The 21,637-nt window shown below is 37.3% G+C and overlaps 2 protein-coding genes across 4 annotated transcripts in view; one reads left to right on the top strand and one right to left on the bottom strand.

Moving 5' to 3' along the window:
• The window catches only part of LOC145690064 (uncharacterized), a 1,134,032-nt gene that overhangs the window by 855,508 nt on the left and 256,887 nt on the right, over nt 1-21,637 (top strand). The window lies entirely within an intron of this gene.
• LOC145690062 (uncharacterized) lies at nt 3,147-10,366 on the bottom strand. The gene is made up of 2 exons (XM_081764578.1): nt 10,322-10,366; nt 3,147-5,114 (listed from the first exon to the last, which is right to left on the bottom strand). Exon 2 carries the CDS (start codon nt 5,103-5,105, stop codon nt 3,261-3,263), a length of 1,845 nt encoding a protein of 614 aa, XP_081620704.1. The 5' UTR covers nt 5,106-5,114; nt 10,322-10,366; the 3' UTR covers nt 3,147-3,260.

Here is a 21,637-nt window from a genome sequence, read left to right as displayed (position 1 = left end):
ATATATATATATATATATATATATATATATATATATATATATATATATATATATATATGCAATCATCGAAAATGAGCGATATTAGTGCCGAATCCATAGTTTTCGGGGTCGTTGAGAGGAATAGTGACACTTCCGATCTCGTTTAAATTCAAATTCAGTTCGTTTTGTGCTCGTTTGTTTTGAGCTTAATGTTCCTTTTAGCAGAGAGACTATGTGAGACCTTTGTAGCTCCGGAAGCGAGATCACTTTTTTATAGGGGTAACTGACAACCCTTAGCTGTTACATGAGAAATATGTCAATCTTCACAATAATAAGATCTGATAAAGCTACAATGAAAATATCGTGGCAAACAACACCAAAATCGAGTTGTGGCAAACAGCACCATGGCAAACTAAACACCACCAACTGAATAAAGAAATACGTAAGTATAAATATATATATATTGTAATTTGTAAGTTATCATACTTGTCTTTAGAGACCTTCTGTAGGCATACCGTTTATTTAGCTATGTAAGTATAGATATAGAATCACTGTCAGATTTGCTACAAAGGGCGTATTCTCTCCTCGATGAAATCATTAGGCGAAATGTGAATTCGTATTTCGCCGAAACGAGGGATATATTATTTATCTCTAAATGACAGCTGATTAAGTGTTAGTCGAGGTGAAAATTATGCAAATTTACGAGCAAATATATATATTAACCCTAGAACCACAACGTGCTTTCACTAGGACATGTATCACAACGTGCAGTCATATCCGACCGTAGTCAGGGGAGTACTTGTATTAGGTTAGGTTAGGTTCGGTAAGGTTAAGTTATACATATAAGGTTAGGTTAAATAACGTAAGGTTAGGTTAAGTAAGGTAAAGTTAGGTGGGGTAAGGTAAGGTTAGGTTAGGTTATATCATTTTATACACCTTATACATCTCAGGTGTATCATCTTATACAATTTATATTTGTGGATATAATTCGTTTCTTTATTGATTAAATACAAGATAGTGTGGAATATAAGTTCTGCATTGTAACAATTTTTAATTGTTTTCATTGTTTGTTTTAATTATTCGAATGTTTGAATTCTTCTCATAAATCACCTTTCGTTGTAACAAATCTGCAACATGATCATTATTAGCATCAGCTTCAAATTCATCCTTTTCTTGTTCATCCTATTCCTCATTATTCTCATTTTCACTTACCAGTTCAACATCGGACATAGCCTCATCTGATTCATCTAAAATGCGTGCAAATTCTTCCTGACTGAAATACCTTCTTGATCTCGCTATATCTAAAGGAATTTGAGCACTAGAGTATACTTCGCTATATGGCTGTTCAAAAAGGAAAAAAAAATGTTTCGTTAATCACAACGTGGGGTCATATATGACCCCAGCACTCAAAACACCATAGAAATTGCCGCACTAATACAGTAATGCAACATTCGCTTCAACAGCATGATCTGAACTGAAGCTAGACTAAGACAATGCTCTTTCTTAGTTTCAATAAGTTCATGTTATACTCATCTGTTGACTTTATTTATTTTTCCAATAGTCTTCAGACACTTATCAGGTGTCTTGGGGCAAACACTGAACTTGTTTTATCACCGGTAAGTGGAGGTGAATATGCGTTTACAATCACCCTCAACAGCTAGTTCCACGTTCTTTAACTCTATTGAATTTTATTCGAGTTTGTTATCTAAAATTGAGCTTCCGGAACTACCCGTTGAATTGGCTCAGATTCTATTTACGAAAGCAAAGAAGAAATAAAGAAATAGCGTTTCTGCATCATCTAAATTTGATGCGTTGGATGAAGAGGTAAGATCAGCTACTTGTTTCGTTCATACAAACAGACACTGTGTTGATTTTGTACTAGTGCCACTAAACCGTGCCGAAAGATTGAGCTATGGAAATTCGACAAGTTATGTTACTCAACCCAATACACTTTTCAGCTTTCGAGAAATTTATTTAGATTCACTTAGAGGCAAAAAAAAATAAATAAATAAATAAATAAAAATATAATGTAGTCATGTTTAAATAAATCTGTCACGTCACAGTTACTGTTGTCCTTCTCAGCAAACTATATGATAATCTGACGCTGATAAAAGACAATGATAACATGCAAATGAGACCATTCATGGCGTAATCGATAGTATTGTATTTAGACTACTTGTAAATCCGTCACTACGCGTACGCTCACAATACTTGTTTATCTCATGTTCGTACCTGCTTATTATCTCCCCTACTTTCCTCAGATTGTAAAATCGTGACCAATTGGAAGTGATAATTTTAGCGAATTCAAAGTCGCGCCGATCAGTTTTCTTTCTATAAGTTCCTGGTCATCAGGTTGCAAACATAAAATTATCCATTAAATGTATTTCTTACTGCACAAGAACAGGTATTTCAGCTAGATATACTGTGACCGCAAACCGCCATATTTTTTTACGTCATGAGTCGCCACTGCAACAAGGGTATTTTCAAACGTTTGCGTCTTGATACTAAAATATCGTGTCACTAAGATGTTTTTGGCATATACTGCCATCTATGGAAGAAATAATGTATTAGTTTCTACAATCTAGCAATGTCATCTCGTTGGAGGCTGTCATTTGACAAAGCTGAGGCGCAGCGTTTGCTACTGCAGCATGATAATGCTATAGTTCATACGGCTGTTGTTGCCAATTGCAGAAATAGACTATGGGGTCGACGGCATTCAGTATTCACCTTACAGTCAAGATTTAACACCAAGTGATCTTTAACCTGAAGAAAGAACTTCCAGAAAGAAAATTTGCGTACAATAGTGAACTGAAAGATGGCATTGTAAGCCATTTTCGAGACAAGAATTCTATTCTTTTCGGGGATACACATTAATCAAAAGATATGACAAATCTATTGTAATCAAGGGAGATTATGTAGAAAAATTAACACTGTTTCCTTCTATTACCATTTGAAGTTGATCAGGTTGAAAATGTTGGGAAACCTCCGTATATTTGAATGAAACATCTTTTTAAATAAGAAATTTCTGCATGTAGTTGACGCACAAGAATACACTAAGATGGTTAAAATTATCCTAATTTCTGTCAGATGGAGACATAATCTATTTTATCCTCCTCAACCGTTAACTGCTCAAATGCGAAGGGCTGTATAATTGCAATGACCAAAAATGCTGAAATATAAATTATATTTAACTGATTATTTTTTAATTATATACATCAAACTGACATAATTTATCTAACATATAACTCACTAAAGGTGCTGACATAAAAAAAAGTACTTATTCAATCGTCGCAACAACAAGCCTCATTTTCGGAGCCACTAAGATCACCAAGAACGTCAACAATATCATCATCCTCATCAACTTCAAAGATATCGTCATCATCGTCGTCGTCGTCGTCATCGTCGTCGTCATCATCATCATCAAGGTCATCATCAGAGTCATCATCAACGTCACTATCATCGTCATCTTCATATTCAGACTCACAACAACACCGGTCGTACCGCTCTAGTCCATACCGCCGGTACAAGGAAGCCAAAAGCCTTCCGACAACTTTGACTTTATCGAAATGATCCAGAAATAGCATCAAATTCTCTTCTTTCCTAATGAAAATTTCATCATCGATCCAAAACATCTTCAGTTTATCTCTACGCGGCAATTCACAAAGCTTCTGTACAATGTTTTGACTTTTCTTGACAATGGATTCGATAAACAATTTCCTTATATTTGGTAGACTTTTCAACAAATTAAGTATGGATTCTTCCGTAACTCTTCCTTCCAAATGCAGAATCTGAAGGTGTTCATGGGGAACAGCCAACGGTTCCATGGTCATACATTTCCTATAGGACCGATTGGAGATAAACAGGTAGTCAACATTAGGACAATTAATTAGAAACATAGTGAGATCAATTCCGTTTATAAACACCCTACCTAGAGTTAGAGATAGCTTCTTTAAATGAGTGCCCTTCTCTGTCAAATACTTTGTCACTTGCATTTGTGTTGAAGCGTAGTCCTCGAATCTTTTGATACTCAACGTCTCCAGAGGTGGAACGGCTGATAATTTAGTATCAAATTCCAGTCTTGCAATTTGCATACCGTTCACGTGCGGGAAATAGAATTTCAAAACTTTCAGATCACGTTTTATTAGATTATCTAACGTTATATTCTTCAACTTAAGACCTTCTGATGACTGTTCTTCTGTCATGCCATGTTCACCTAGGTATTCAAACAACTCGTCCAAGTTCATTCTGATAACTTCCAAATTGGGTATCAGAGACAAAACTATTAACAAGCCTTTATTTGTGACACCGGAATCTTTATCCAGCAAAGAAAGACGACGTAAAGTGTTGCAGAGTGATGTTTTCTTCCGGTGGTACTTCTTCAAGTCCTTCCGTTCTGGTAAAATCCCTTCAAGAGTCATTAAGCTAAATATGGACGGTATAAAAGATTCAACTAATTTCCCAAATACATCTCCCCAGCCTGTCCCACTCTCGATAGACTCGTCCACATTTGTTGTTATAGTTTGCGTCAATAGAGTCAAACCTTTGTCGGTGATTGGGGATTGAGATACATCCAACATCACCAATCTGCAACATGTCTTACCAATAACGCCCATTAGTTCATCGGTACAAACTCCTGTCAAAGTCAACTGAAGAAGATTCTCTGCAGACACTAACAGTTTCTCCAAATTTCGGTAGTTTTCGGCAGATAAATGCACTCGCACTTCACCTTTGAACTTGAGAGATACCAACTTCTGATCATATTGTCGCAAAACATCCAATAGTCTACTAAAATGAAATGTGGTGAACTCGCTGTGATTCAGGTAGTACTCAACACTTCTCGTTTGTCCTGAAAATAAAAGCTCGATCAAGAAGAGTTCTATTGGATATGTATCTTGCGTTGAACGATTGAATTTTTTAGCTGTTTGCTTATTAATTTTTAGGGCATATTCCAAGAGTTGTGACAGCACCCGTGCAGGAAGAGATGTATAATACTCACGAATCGTTTCCTTTTGCTTGTAAAAATTTAGTAGATCGTTGTCTGTCTTGGGGCATTTCGAGATGATATATCGTGCGATTGCAGTGTATAGAATGGATTGTAAAGAACCTGGATTTTTACCCCACGGCATGCTTGAAACCTGTAAACCACAAACAAAAATTTGAGAAAAAAAATGAAATTAGTTTGAGGCATATATGACGCTTACATAGTACAGAGCCGTGCTTTAACATCATAGGAATGTTAATTCTGGCATCTTTCTGCCAGTAGACGACCCGCTGATATCCTGATTTTCAGCTTTGTTCAGGAAATAGTACTTCGTGCATGATTCCTTCTGGGCTCTTTTCAGAATAACTACGTTTGGACATCCAAATATTATTTCCTCATAGACATATCCCACTGAAATTTAAAGGAAATCCCGCGGGCATTTTTACTATCTTTGTGCGAGCCTACATGTCGCAGGACAGGTCTAGTGTGTGCCCTTGAGACTCACGGAATGTCGCAGTCTAAATATATGGGAGCTTCATGTCCAAATGTTTGAAATTTCGTAGTTTATTGCAAAAATTGCATAAGAAGTATAAAAACAGATTTCTATTATTTACGGTTTTAATATGGATTTTTATAGAAGACGAATGATAATAGGAAAAAGCATTATTTTTGTTTTAGTGTCGATTCAGCATTTAAAGAACAGATAACATCTGTGTACTTAATTCTCTACTGAGACCAGAAGTGGTAAAAATTTACTTTAACATCCAGTTTCAACATTGATTTCCAAAGAGCAAGGACGGTAATAGATAGCAGGACTTATTTTTTATAGATTCGGCATCCCAAGAGTAGGTCCAACTTCTTCCTAGTTTATACTCCCAATGAAATCGAAATTGAAAGACCTATCACCCCTGGACTCTGGCTAATTTATTGGACTTCTGTAATTTGAGCCTACTGAAGTTTCCTAATGTGAACCGTAACACACGTATTAATATTATGTATTGCAATATCCGCTTATATTAGTAAACAAACCACGTGCTTCGGCACAAGCAGAGGATGGATGCCGTCACCGAAGGAGCACGAAGAGACACGAAGAGGACTCCTCCAACCCCCGCACAGGCTCCGCCTCCAAAGACGGCCTATAAAAGCGAACACCTCGAGGCAGAAAACATAAGTTATCAACCAGTTATCAACCACATCCTACCTATCTCTCCAAGCTGTATTGGGCGGGAGAGACTCCTCTAGCCTTACCTCTGAGCTGCGTCGGGCAAAAGATATTCTCACTTATCTCCGTGCTCCAACGGGCAGGAGATACAACCCTATCTCTGAGCTGCATCGGGCAAGAGATTTCTTATCCATCTCCGTGCTGGAACGGATAGGAGATATCACCCTACTTCTGAGCTGCATCGGATAAGAGGTTTCTTTAGGTCCAGTTGCAACTTGCAGGATCGTTCTTAATCAACAAACCTTAAAACCGTGCGGCTGCTGTGGGCAGGAGGTCCAACTTATAGAGGAAAGAACTATTAGAGAAGTTACTTATTTGCAATCTTGTATATAAACTGTATAACGTCTTTCATAATAATAAAAAAAAAGGTTAAGGAAAACCCTGTACCATTACTCTAACGAATATTACAGTATTATTATATTTTAGTAGTAAGCATATGTTTCACTTTTCAGTTAGATAGAGGTTGAACTAGCCATCTCATTCTTGACCAATTTGACTCTAACGGCCAACGGCCTAGCCTCACGTAAATGAAGCTTCTCGTGAGATCAGCAAAGTCAACTAGTGCTGGATCTGGTCAGAGGAAATATAGGTGACCTTATTCGAATTGCGGCAATCGCTCAACGTCGTGAAGACAATTGGGGAGCTACTTAAAATAAAGAAGTAGCAAACTCTTTTCTAGAGAGACAACGTTACCACCGTTCATGTAGTGATCATACATTACCCTAAGCCTGAATGCCTGAAGGAATGCCTGAAGCCAGCTGGTAATCCCTGCCTTATGAGGAATGTTCACCAGGAACTTAGTTTCTACCTTTAAGCAAAGATGTGGGATCGAGATTACATATCCCTAGGAACGAACAGTTAGAATTGATTATATTCGAAATTGACATGATTCATTACTACTATTGATATTAAACGAATGTCAGTAAGCTAATACAGTTAAAACATTGAGAAGTGAAATAATTTACTAATGATATATATTTTAGAAATTAAAATGAAGCTACTTTAAACAAACAATTATTACACGATTTATTTTTAAATATTTTACACAATTATGATTTGAACTAAAATACAACTGATAGGTATTATTAATTGTCAAAGTGTGCTACATCTATAATTCTGCAAAGTGATATATTAAAGTGTTACACGAAATTGCTAATGTTGCTTTCTCAGCTAAACTACAAGTATAGTATGTTTAATAAAAATATTAACTAAATGTTGTTTCTAAATCATTATTTAGTGCTGATCTGCATTATTTTCTAAGATGCCTCAATTGAAATTCAAAAGAAAGAAACAAAGAATTTCAAGCTATGATCTGTAAGCCTCAAAGAAAATGCAAGTCATGTGTTGTCAGTATTTTTTTTTTTAAAAAGTTACTAAGCAATAGACATAAATACAAGTAGATTTTTGTCCTGTATATCGAATGGTAGAAGTTGCTTTCGCTTGCTTCAAAAATAAGTTTTATCACCTAGCTTTAGGTAAACGAAATATAAACAGACTTGCTGTGTATAAAAATTATTCAAATAGTGTGAAGGAAGTGCACAGTAGTTCTCAGATACAACATTCACCTCTAGGGCGAGGAGTCTCTACTTCGATACCGGGAAATGTGAATTTGTAGTGGGCAAACATCGTGTCCGTGGGTTTCCTCGAGGTTCTCCTGTTTCTCCCCACATTCTCATTTCAAAATTTATTCCAGATTCATTCACTTTCATTAATGATCCTCTCCTCTACTTTACAATGCAACCGGTTCCAGATTTGATTCCCAGTGGAGGCACTCAATCGAAAAAGTGTTAAAAGCTTTTTCAAGCCAACCGTCTTGAATGTGGTTTTCCTGAGGTTTCCTGATTCACACCAGGCAAATACCGGGGTAATACCTAACTTATAGGTCCCAGGCCGTTTCCTTCTTTCCGCCAATCCTTCCTTCCTTTCCTTTCCCCGCATAGTATGCTCGCCGAGAGACGTCATCCTTCATACGGACGCCTACACTGAGGAAAAAAATGTAGTTGGCGTACTTAAAAAGATAGGTTACCCTGTCGTTTTTGGACTTAACGTACAGCAGACGTATAACTGAAAACGCATGTTTTATAATACTTTCTGTATAAGTGTTCCATCTATACGTACTTGCCGTATGAAACAATGTAGGCGGTCAGAATCTCACATACAAATGAACGTATATATCATATAGCTGACGAAGGTAACGTAAGTATATGCATGTGATATACGGAAAACTATTAAATGTCAGACATCCTGCAACGGCATGATGTAACATCTAAGGGCAGTGCCTATGTAGCATACGGATAACGTATGCTCCGTACTGATTTCTATAGTAAGCAAGAGGATACAGTATATTTGTTCGGAGAACAGAGTTTTCTCTGTGTACGTGGCCATAGATGCCGTTAGTTTACAGGCCATAAAGGGTCACGGTGACTCAATAGTAAGCTCGCCTTTCGTGTGAAGGATCCTTGGTTCGAACTCCGACTATCCAAGTTTGTGGTGGACAATGTCATGTCCGTAGGTTTTCCCCTTTCCTTCCACATTCTCATTCCACAAATTCGTCATTAACCATTCTTTTCCTTTAGTCTTCAGGACATAAGTAAAACGTAAAACTAGATAGTTCACCCCATTTTATAATAAACCATAATTATGGTTCATTATTTTATGGTGGTTAATCTCTATCTAATACGTTACTGGTAATTAACTTACTTGCATCCTTTGGTCGCCCTTTATCATTGATGTCATTATACAAGGATGAGCCATAAGTCTTGCAATATTTTAGTACACAATATACCTATATTTATTACTGTACATAAAAACAGGTTAACATTCGAAGTATAGCCTTTCGTGTTGGACTGTCTGCAGTCACTTTCATGTCAGTTCCTTTGTTCCACGGCAATACCGCCTCTTGAACTTAGTCGGTCACTGCTGTTTCCAGCTCCAGCTGGTAGGTGAAGAATAGTAATTTCAGGAAGTGCGCCATGGACCGAAACAGGTAATAATCCGAACTACAAGGTGAAGACTATTGTCGCTAGTGTCACCAGTTTGATGCTCTCAAGTTCCTGCATTCTTTTGTGTCACTTTTAGGGCCTTAGGGTATGGTTTTGCGTTATCGTATTGTAGCACAATTTCGGATTACCAATCCAGGGCATTTTTGTCGTAATGCAACATACATCCGCTCCTACAGTTCGGAATAAAGGTCAGTGCGACTAGTGAGAAATGAATTAGAAGTGAATTGCTAATTCCTCGTAGTTTCACTAACATATAGCATGATTTTAGGCTCGAAACGGCCGTAGTTGATGATCTGTTCTTGAAGTTGGGCCTTACTCACCCACTGTTTTTTACATATTCAGATTTTGAAAAACACCCACTTGTCGTCTCATGTAACAATCTGTTTCAGCAAATGCACATCACACGCATTTTGCAGCAGTAGTCGGCACATATCTACTCTCCTCTGGGTCTGAGCGGGAGTGAACTCATGTGGTACAATGCAGCATCTCCTGATGGTTGTACCAAGTTCATGAAGATGCTGCATTACAATGAACTGAGAAATGTGGAATTGATTTGACGATCATCGTATATTAATGGATGGATTTTCCACAATAGAGTGTCTTATGACCTCAGAATCTATTACCGTGAGGCGGTTAGACCTTGCAGAATCCTAGATATTTTTACAACCTGCATGAAATATCTGGAACCAACGAGTTGATGGTTCACTGCACTTTCCCCTATCACATGACAAACGTTTTGGGTTGTTGCAACGACGTTATGCCGGAGTTCGAACTCCCAAGTAGCGATTCATGTATCAGACGTTGTTGAGTATTCATCGCCAATTGCCAATAAAAACTGACTGAAGTTACTAACAGAATATGGACCTCCGTGTTAAATACTCCTCTTGCCACACTACCTGTTGGACCAGTTCAACCTTGTACTTACGGTCGATAACATCCTCTACATGCGCCTGCTGTTGGAGTTCCGGACATATTGATAGACTTAAGACCCATCCTTGTTGTACTTGTTCTTTATTTTAATTTAAATATTAAATTTTGATTCGAATCAACACTATATCTTAAGTACAAAATCCTTAATAAGTCCAGACAAGAGAAAAGATTAAAGATTAGAAGTTGTCTTAAAATAACAATACTTACTTAAAAATTTTGACCCTTCATGATTGGAAAATGAAGTAACCATGGTATAAAAATTACTTTATTATAACATTATACATATATGGTGATTGAATTATTGTCATTTTGTATTATTATTGTGGGTGTAATTTTTTTAGAGCTATTATCCTCCGAAGGATTCTATACTATCTTGTCACCACATCGTTAACATCAGCGTTTCTTCATCAAGTAGCCTTCACTTGCCACAAATTGAGACTCTTCGATTCATTAAAGTCATCAGTAACTTAATACCTTTCAGCAATTCTGTTATTCTTTCCTGTGTATTTTAACTTCTTGCTTACTTCTTCCATACGAGTGGAATAGCGGTTCTTGAGAGGAGTCTTATCGGTAAAGAAATTAAATTTTATCACTATAACCTAAGGGAGAAAACCTCATTTATTGCACTAATTCTGGTATGCAGCTATCCAAAGTTATATAAAGCTTTTTCCCCTTCAAGAGCCGCCACGAATAAGTTATTTCCAGCTAGTCTCTGTATGACGAAAGAGCTGGTTTTCAGGGCCAGGACGATCACAAACAGGATAGAGAACCAGCCGTTCTTTCAGAAAAAGGACATTCTCGGGGACACACTTAGTATTCCGGAAAGGGGCACTGCTGGTACTATTCTATTTATTACTATATTATAGACATATTATTTTGGTCTCTTCCGGTGGGCACTCTCAGACCTCCGGGGGGTAGTGCCCCCCCCCAAAAAAAATACATGCAGAGAACACGTGAGGAAAAAAGCAAGGGAGTGAGGTAATAGGAATGGAATAAAACAAGCTTTATGAGGATTCGAATAGTCATGAACCTACGAGACGTATATCTGTAAAACCGCCTGCACCTTGTTTTGTCCTGTCCACCACTGTCTTCCATCAGCGCTAGGTTTGTTGTCTTCTCCTTGCTCTCTCTGTCTGGTTTACTGAGAATACAAGTAGCAAACTGTGACGTCACAGTTATCCCTATTGATTAACTCTCTATTGAAAATTGCTTATAGCTTTTTTTAATACTTAATCAATTTCCATGAAGTAAAAAATATTTTGTTTCTTATAATGGTGGATTTATTATGGAATGTTTCATTTGTATCACTGTAGATATCAGTAGCTGACCACGGTGCAACGTCTAACTTTGCGTCAGGGAGCTCAGCAAGTACCCCGCTACGAAGTATGACAGTCCGTGATACAAGTACAGAGATGGTGCCGACATGTAAAGGGGTCTCGCGCCTCTGTAGATGAAAAGACCATAATGAATTGCACTGCGAAAAATCCGTTCTCCACATAGGGGTATATTGTACGAATATACGGAATCCTTATATTTACTACAGAAATCAGTACGGAGCACACGTTATCCACATGCTACAAACATACTGCCATTTTTTCCGCTTAAATGTTACACCATGCCTGACATCTAACAGTCTTCCGTATATTACATATTGAGTTGAGTTGATTTTGAGTTTAACGTCCCGCGAGCTATATGAGACGTAGACCTACTGATTAACGTGGAATCCGAACCACATGAGCTCCCGCCGGGAACAGAAGCCCGGTCTCCCATATATATATATATATATATATATATATATATATATATATATATATATATATATATATATATATATATATATATATATATACGTCAGCTATATGTTACATACGTTCATCTGTACCTGAATCCTGATCCAGTTTTTTCGTTCGTACGGAAAATACGTTTATTCGGAACACTTATAGGAAAAGCATGTTCAAAATATACTTCTTCTCTTATACGTTTGCTGTACGTTAAATCCAAAATCTACAGGATTTATAAATGTAATCTACGTTTTTACGTACGCCACGTATTTTTTTTCTCAGAGTGCCATTCGAAGCTAATGGACAAAGGTACACCCAGGATGGAGGAAAATGTGTAAGTGGTTCAGGACATGTTCACTCGAAGTTCTCAGAAATCACAAAGACAGGCGTCTTGCGAAAGTGATTAAACCCGACACAGACTCCAAACTGTTCTGAAGGAAGAGTTGAATTTTCGCATTTGGAAATTACATTGCCAAGTTTTTACAAGCATACCGCTGGAGTATCAGTAGAAGTCTGTCACAAACATACCCAACCATTTACGAAAACAAGTGTATAAGGTGACGTTTATGTGAAATTATTTTAATCCATGCGTAACAAGTCTATTATTGTAAGCAACAAAATGCTTTTTGTTCCGTGAAAATTGGTCAAGTATTTAAAAAGTTATAAAAAATTCAATAGGGAGTTCATTCCTAACCACCCTGTAGATAATATAGAACAAGTAATTAATAGCTTGTTAATGTTATGGTAAAAATAAGTAACTGAGTAACTTCAGTACTTACCGTAGTTACATCTCAATAATTTAAAAAAATGACAAGTGTTGAGATCCGCTAAGGTCCCAGTCTTCCGTTTCTGTATGTGTATGTATATATATAGCGAACGTTACATAATGTTGATTGAATGCTTGGAAGTAATATTCAATGATGTGTTACAGAACATCTCATGTTTAGTTAATGTAATTTGCTTCATGTGATGTAACAGTTTCATCACAATACACAAAGTGGTAATATCATTCATTAATAATATATGAGTGAACAGTGTTGTGAGTTTCTGTCAGTCAGTCACTATGTGTTCGAACAACAGTGATGTGTGGTTGTATTCCGTCGATTAACACATTTGTAGGTGAATATTGTAAAAGCTAAACGTGGAAAATAACACAGGCAGTTTATGAACTTAAATACAGGCAGTTTAAACACATAAAAGTAACGTTTAGAAGAATTGCAAAGAGCAAAAAAATCTACACGTATTTTGTAATAAATCACTCCAATGATATTTACAAGTAATATTGTCAGGTAAAAATGTATTTTTTATGTATATAGTACACTAGCAATGTACTCGTTCTTTCCACAGGAAGAATACGTTTCATTTTGGACATAAAGGATCGAATTTGGATTTAAACGGCATTGGAGGTATCACTGTTCGTCTCAGCGATCATGAAAACTATGTAATCGACATTAATATTGGTCACTTTCGATCATTATATATATATATATATATATATATATATATATATATATATATATATATATATATATATATATATATATATATATATATATATAGGTACGGGGCTGAATTTGGATCTAAACAGCATCGTAAGTGTTACTGTTCATTTCAGCGACCTCGAAAACTATGGACTCGACACTAATATCGGCCTCCATGGGTTTATAAAGCCTGTTTTTATAAAAATTTCTTTATTTATTCTTCAATATAAAGTGGTGAAATGCCCGCAAACTTCTACATGTTCGATTAGCAAGTTACTCAAATGTCTTAGTCAATTTCAACCTTAGTTTGTACTCCGTAACACAAGCATGGGCACTTTTACCAGTATCAAAAATGGTACTTCGGAAATCACAATCTCGAAGTCATTTTTCTCGTGATACCCATGGACATATATGTTTAAAAATAGTTTTCATTAGATTTAGCGTCCTCAAATTAATGTAAAACGCGCAATTAGAAATTTGTCAAAGCATGAACACTTTTATCATTTGCATAAGCAATACTTCATTCAAATATCCAAAAGAATACAGCCAACAAAGCATTAGCCTGGAGTCCCAATTTCATCTCCTCATGAATTTGCCCGAACGTGAGTGCAAGCGATAGATTCTGATGCGTAGAACGCGAATGTGAAGGAACCAGAGTGGTCAGATGCACCGTTCCAGCGATATCGCGTTCCAAAGTTGTGGGATGCTACGAGATGGCGCCAGCATCGAGGCACAGCTGCGAGATCTCCTCTTCACGCCCCGAGGATATTTTGTATAAAGTGTGAAGCTAACGCGTTATAGTGGTCACAGACGTAACTCCGTGTCGTATTAAACTCGTTGATCAAGCTCGTTGTTTCTATCTTGGCGTTCAGATTGTTTTCAGCGACTTCGACTTTGTTCCGGTTAAAAATGAAGTCGAGATATCGCAATCGAACCGAGCATTACGTATTTGTGCTGACGGACAAATCGAAAGCAGGTATAGCGGCAATTATTGCCTACTACTGTACATGCGAGTCTGGAGCAATAGGGTGTTGTTCACACTCTTATAAGATTATTCGTGCGAATAACACTCATCAGCCTGTGCTAGGTGGTCACTACAAGCAAGATTCCCAACTATTCTGTTCAGGGCTAAGCGAAGCTGGTGGGTCCTTGTGTTTATGAGAAGGAACATACCTAGGGACCAGGCAAAAAACTATGGTGGGTGCGCGCGTAAACGAAGGAAAATGCGGAAAACACCCTGCAACTTTTGCTAGGTGATCACTACAGTCTAAATTTGGAATAGAATTGCGCTTATTCGCGCTATTAGTATTAACATTACTCTTTTTTTCTCTCTTTAACTAATACACTACATAGCTTACAATCTTTAATATAATGAACACGTACGAAGAAAAATATTTAAAACACTGCAGAATACTATTCTTACGGTAGACTGCATCATACATGCTGTTCATTTTATTAATGCTTTACTATTAGTTATCTTATATGTATATCGCCTACTTGTATGACACTCTTTCGTTATAATATACGCGGGTAGTTTAATATAAAAGTTTCACTAAGTTGTAAAATATTTATTTTTTAACATACATTTGCAAACTAAACATGCATGACTAGATGGGTTCTTCCTCACTTCTCCACATAACTCCCATTGAGATTCAGTCATTTATCTCACTATTGCAGCAACTTGTCCAAACCCTTTGAAATAAAAAATCAGGTCTCTGGCTATTTAGCACCCTTCTCAAATTCCGCTTCACTTCCTATGTTTCGAAACGTTCACCTTGTAATGCAGACTTTAACACCGGAAAAAGATGGAAGTAACGCTACATTTAGGCTGTATGAAGAGTGGGACAGCCGTTCCTATTCTAATTCTTGAATGCTGTGTCTTATTTGCGTCCTGAGTGGCGGTGGGCGTTATCGTTAAGGGAACACCAGGTCGCTTATGTCGAATTGCGTTTTCCTGAAGAAGAGTTCATAGATTCGACATAAACGACAGTGTTCTCCTGTCAACTGGTGATAAAGAAGTGGAGCGGAATGTAAGAAGAGTATTAAATAGCCAGAGTCCTGAGTTTTTGCAAAAGATTTTGACAAATTAGTGCAACTTTGAGACAAACGCCTCAATATCAATCGAGATTATGTGAAGAAGTAAAGAAGCACACGCCTCTATATGTATATGTGTATAGTTTAAAAATGTATCTTCAAAAATATTTTTTTACAACTTAGGGAAACTTATACAGGGTGTGTCAAAACAACACTGACAACGTTTGGGATGTGATTCCTGACACCAAGATAAGACGAAAAGTATAGACCAACCTTGGTGAACAAATGCTTCCTTTCGGAGTTATAGGCTGCTGAAGAAAAAAAAAATGAACTTTAAAGGTCTATAGCTCCAAAACTATAGGACCTATCGTTCAAGACTCCACTTAGGAACTAATATGTACTCTATTCAAAATCCATGTTTTAGATCCTGCGGTACTCATACAACAATTTTTATACAGGGAGTTTGGCTACGGGCATATAATTTGAAATACTCACCAACTACCGCTATAAAAATTGTTGCGGAAGTACCGCAAGATTCTGAAAAATTGATTTTTGGATAGGACACATAGACTACTAGTTCCTAAGTGAAGTATTGACCCGACTAAGGTAGGTCTCATAGTTTTGGAGCTATGGACCATTAAATTTCATCTTTTCATGTTTTCGGCAGCCCATAACTCCGAAGGGAAGTATTTGTGCACCCAGGTTGGTCTACATTTTTTGTCTTATCTTGGTATCAGGAATCACCTACCAAAAGTTGTCGGTGTTGTTTTGAAACACCCTGTATATTGAACGATCCACTTATTTCAGCTGCAGCTTTTGGAAATACTAGATTTAGTAACATTACTAATTTTTAAAAAAAAAATACCTCCAAAGGGAAAATAAGTAAAGCATTCTACAAATGGTTTCCTTATGGAACAATATATCGTAAACGGTGCTGTGGGATTTCTTCAGTGTTACTTTCCTTACAGTATGCTGCACGTATAATTTAACTACTTATACAATATGCTTTTGTTGTGTTAGAATACATTTTACTTGGATCTAAATTTTCTTAATAGTGGTGCCCTATTGCAAATCTTAATTAAGATATCGTTTAAAACAAAATAAAACAATTTTTTAGTCACAACTTTACGAAGTGTTTTTCTGAACTGATCTAAAAAAAAAAAAAATATCGTATTTCAGTAGGAAGCCCCGCCTACACTATATACCATCAATAACCGTAGTACAGAACCTTATCGGATTGGTTAGCAAACAAAAGGTATATATTCCATTGTCAGTAATATATTAGTAGGATATCCAATTGAGGCGGGGCAACCCTTCAATATATATATTTCAACCAGCAGTTCGTTGTTCACATACTGGTAACATTGCAACGGAACTGATAAAAGTACAGAAAGAAAGAAACATGGTAAAACTACACTGTAATTTTTTTAAAAAGTAAAACGATGTAAGTGGATATCTGTATATCTGTGTTGTAGAAGTCAAATAATACAATATAGGCTCCCACGCAAGATAGGATAGTACGGTCCTTGAAAGAGCTTCTGGCACTCGTTCAATGAATTGAAACAACTGGGTCAATGGGGTATGTAATATTCTGTAGTTGGCAAGCGAACCTACCAAACTATTATCGTGTGGGAGTGTCATTGTGCTAAACCCGTTGTTCATGTTCCATGTAATGTCACAAAACTTTTTTTGTTTTGTTTTGTTACATACCGTTAAACCTCTTTCCTTTCCGTTGACTCTGATTGGTTACCAAGACACAGTAAATATTCAGTGCAGTGGCGTAGATCAAGGGGAGTGATATCAGAAACATATATTCCCTCCCTTAAATAATTTATTCATACTTTTTACATTATATGAAAAAAGGAAACATGACTGAATTCTCTACACAGATTAAGGACTCGATTTCTTTAAGACGCTTTAATATTTTCCATCACAAATTTCATCAAAATTTTATTAAAGTAAAGATTAACCCTTTACCTCGCAGCTTTGCAAGTTTACTTTGAAATTGTATTGCAGTATGTAGTTGCTACTTCGGACATAACAAAGCAGCTTTGCATATCAGCTAAGATGCCCTTTCACTAATGAAGTTCTGAGTTTCCCGCTAGATGTCATAGTTGGTCATGCCAGCGTTGGTCTCTGTATTACGGTACTTGCTGCACGCGGAGTTGTCATCTTGTCATCTTTGAGCTTTCTTTGCTCGTTTAGGTGGACATGTTTTGAACTGTTGTTTTTTTTTTCTGTTAGACAAAAGTGTAATGAGTGCAAAAGTACAAGTACGCTGACATTCGTCGCGTTTTATTGGTATTATCTGGTTTTAGTGGACTTTGCAGAAGTCAACGCGCAACTCTGCAGATGTCACCCTATATGCAAACACCATAAAATATCACATAGACCACATATTATTTGCATTAATTTTTTTAGAAACAATTTTCTTGTTTCGTACACAAAAACATTCCAAATTTAAAAAAAAATCAGTTTGATCGGAAAAAGGTGCGTTAAAGGGCTAATCGTATACGATATTGACTTGTATGGAGTTTTATAGTATTGCCCACGATCAGCGGCGCAAATCTGTCATCAACATTGGTGGGAATGGGTAAAACCGTTCCTTTTTTTTTTTTTTTTTTTTTTTAGAACGATGTTCAAAATATTTATGAAGTTGAAAAACAATGTTGTGGAAGATCAGGGGAACAGAGTTATCTTCAACATTGGGAGGTCGACACATTTGAGGCTTATTCGGGGGGACATCAATTTCATCTCACTTTCCTTTGTGGCAATCGGAAACAAATCATCACATTTCTCTCCACAAAACACATTTCACATCGGATTATTGGGGGAGACAGTCCCTCCCAGTTCCAAGATCGGAGGGGACATGTCTCTCTCATCCCCCCGGGATTTGCGCCAGTGCCCACGATACGAGAAGTATGTTTTCAAATTCGAGACCATTCTTTCGAGAAGAAACTAGAAATTTGAATCTAATGGATAATAACTAGTTCACCCAAGTCTTAGATCTCGAGCACTATTTTAATGTTAAGTGGTTCACAGTATAAAAACTATAAATTGATAAAATCAGTGGTTTCATTGAGCCGGTTCGCTAGAACCGCTTGTTAAAATAGTTTCACTTCGCAGAACCGTTTGTTATACTCATACTAGAGGTCTGCATGAGCTCGGGCCAAGCCCGCAGGCCGGACTCGGGCCTGCAAAGGAAAAATCACTTCGGGCCCGGGCCAGTCTTGGGCCGTAAATTTTAAATATACTACAACCATTTTTCTCGGGCCTTTTCGGGCCTAACTTTGTAAATATTCTGTACAACGTTATGCATTAGACCGTTCTTTATGGAGAGCTTTTAAAGCTCAACTGCATATAAACTTCTAATTGCTGTAAATAAAATAAAATTGCGTTAATTATTAAGTTTCTGTAATTCGGGTTTGTTTCGGGCTCGTTTGATTATCACACGAACTCGGGACGGGATTGGGTCTTAATGATAAAACATATTTCAGACTCGGGTCTGGCCTCACATTATAAATTCACGCGAGCCGGCCCGTGCTGACATCTAACTCATATCTAAGAGTAGAATTTAGTTTAACTAGCTTCATTTTTAGAAATTCTTAGAGGTACAGGGTTATGGTATAAGCGTTTATTTCTTAATCTCAAATGCTCAGATATCAAGAACGAGAACTGGGATCATATGAGTGAAGCAGTGAGTGTTATTTATATTTGAAACACATACATACCATCATCAATAATTGTTGATCCATTGCTAAATTAAGATCTTTTCAACAACCATCTATCTTGGAAAAATCGTTTCCAAGATATTCGCAGTGCTACCTCATTTCATCACACCACCTTGTATTAGGATATTATGTAATTTTCTACTTGTCCCTTGTGCTATTCAGAAAAATATTTGCTTTTGTCTAGTTTGTATGGTTTGTTTCCTAAGAGAGTTTTAAATATATAGAACTGGTACGAACTGGTTATTAAAAATTTGAATAATACCACTTGGTAAAATAATTGTGCGAACACAATGAAGAGTTTTTATGAACGTTTAAAGATATGTAAGTCATTAGCAAATATTCAATAGCAAAATAAGGGCCGCGGTTTCTCAGTGGTAAAGCCTTCATCTCTGGTGATTGGGATTCTTGGGTCGATCCCAGCTAGCGTGAAGTGAACTTTGTAGTGAACAAATACCGTGTGTGCGGATTTTCTCGGGATTCTCCCGTTTCCTCCCACTTTTTCACTCCACCATTTTATTCATTTCTCATCACCTTCACATTTATCCTAGCCGGCATAACTTTGGGACATAAAGCTTAATATTTTATTTCATGTATTTCAGAGTTCCCTTGTGGCTAAGTGGTTAGTGTCCGCGCCTTTGGCGTGGGAGACCCTGGTTCGCTTCCCGGCGAGAGCTCATGTGGTTCGAATTCCACGTTAATCAATAGGTCCACGTCTCTTATAGCGTTGCTGCTGAAAAGGACGCTAAACTCGAAATGCCAGTTCATTTTTTTCAACAATAAGCATAGTTTAAATGTTGTTATAACACACCTTGTGGAGCTCTTGATGCAGAAGAATTTTGATAGCTTCTATATAAAATTGAGGGAGAAAATTAAAGCATAAATGTGATACATAACTTTATAAAACGAGATAACCAGAGTTAGAGACAAGACGAGAAAGAATTCTTCGGGAATCAAAACGAGAAAGAATTCTTCTAGGAACGATACGAGACGAGACGAGTTAAGAAACACCTTATTCGTCGTCTCGTCTCATCTCGTAAGGCAACACTAGTTCTTTTTTCTTTTTAGGGTTGCATACCACCCTTGATAGAATGTTCTATTTCCATCCAGCATTACGAAAGAATAAGTGAAAAGCACGTGCGGTAATATTAAAATATTCAGTGTCACTTTCGGATTAAAATACCCCCTCTTTTTATGTTCGTCCCAAATGACAGGATAATCCGAGTAAAGTCTGCCACGTGACAAAATATAAATCTCATGAAAAAGCAAGCCATCATTAATATGCTTACTTCATCAAAAGTATTCTCAGTGTTACAACACAGAATGAAATCAAGTTTTAACCGACTTTAAAGAAAGGAGAGTCTCCAACTCAACTCATTTATATATACAGGATGATTCAGGAGGAATGTTACATAATTTGTGAGGTGATTCTACGTGTGAAAATAAACCGAGAAATCCTATAAACTGTGTTCGATTTTCGAGCGTTACGGAACTGGAGCAGTTTGAAGACTACACACATCCATGAATGATTATGAAGACAAGTGTGAATATTACTTACCGACGCGATGTGTAGAGGCTATGATGGACGGAATAATGGTGAACTAGATGACTGATTCATTCTACAAGAGGTGTTCACAAAGTCCACCGCCCATCTTAATGCACTTGTCAATACGTTGGAGGGTGTGTTGTGTGGCACATCAAACATCATCTTGGCGGGTTTTAATGCGGGCAATATCGTCGGTGATGCGAGCTTCAAGTTCTTCACGTGTATTCACCTTCATAGCGTACACATAACCCTTTAACCAACCCCATAAACAGAAGGCTAATGGGGTTAGGTCGAGTTATCTAGGAGGTCAGTTAATGGGTCCGTCACAGCCAAACCACCATTAAGGAAATATGTTATTCAGATACTGGGATACTTATCTGGTGCAGTGAATTGGTGGTCCATCATCTTGCTCTAATGTCAGTCTTCCAAAAGTGCTGACAGGAATTTTATCAGAAAACGTGCGTACGTTGTGGTTGTCATGTGATTTGGCAGGAACACAGGCCCCATCGCCAGGTCATCAATCATCCCACACCAGACGTTCACTGAGTACCTAACTTGGAATCTTCCCTAGTGCAATGTGGGTTCTCCATCGCCCATATACGAGAATTGCGGGTGTTCATGATACTATTGCGTGTAAATTTAACCTCGTTTGTAAATAAAGTGTATTGCACGACGTCTCTGTGTACAGCCAACCATTCACAAAATTGTTGTCTGCTTACAATGTCACCTAGATGCAGATGTTGTACAGGCTGTACATGAAATGGGTATATACAAGCTCTCGGAATGTAACGTACGCCACACTCGCGTTTGTGGAATATCGAGTTGACCGCTAATGCGCCGTGTACTGGTGGTGGGACTCCGTTGTACAATTGCAATAATGTCTTCCCTTTCCTCAACTGACTGGACGGCCTCACGTTCTGATGTTACGTGTACACTGGGTAGTGTTCCGGATT

This window comes from Thermobia domestica, chromosome 7, assembly GCF_964235325.1.
Source record: "Thermobia domestica chromosome 7, izTheDome1.hap1.1, whole genome shotgun sequence".
Taxonomy (NCBI): Eukaryota; Metazoa; Arthropoda; class Insecta; order Zygentoma; family Lepismatidae; genus Thermobia; species Thermobia domestica.
This window is presented reverse-complemented; position numbering and strand designations above follow the sequence as displayed.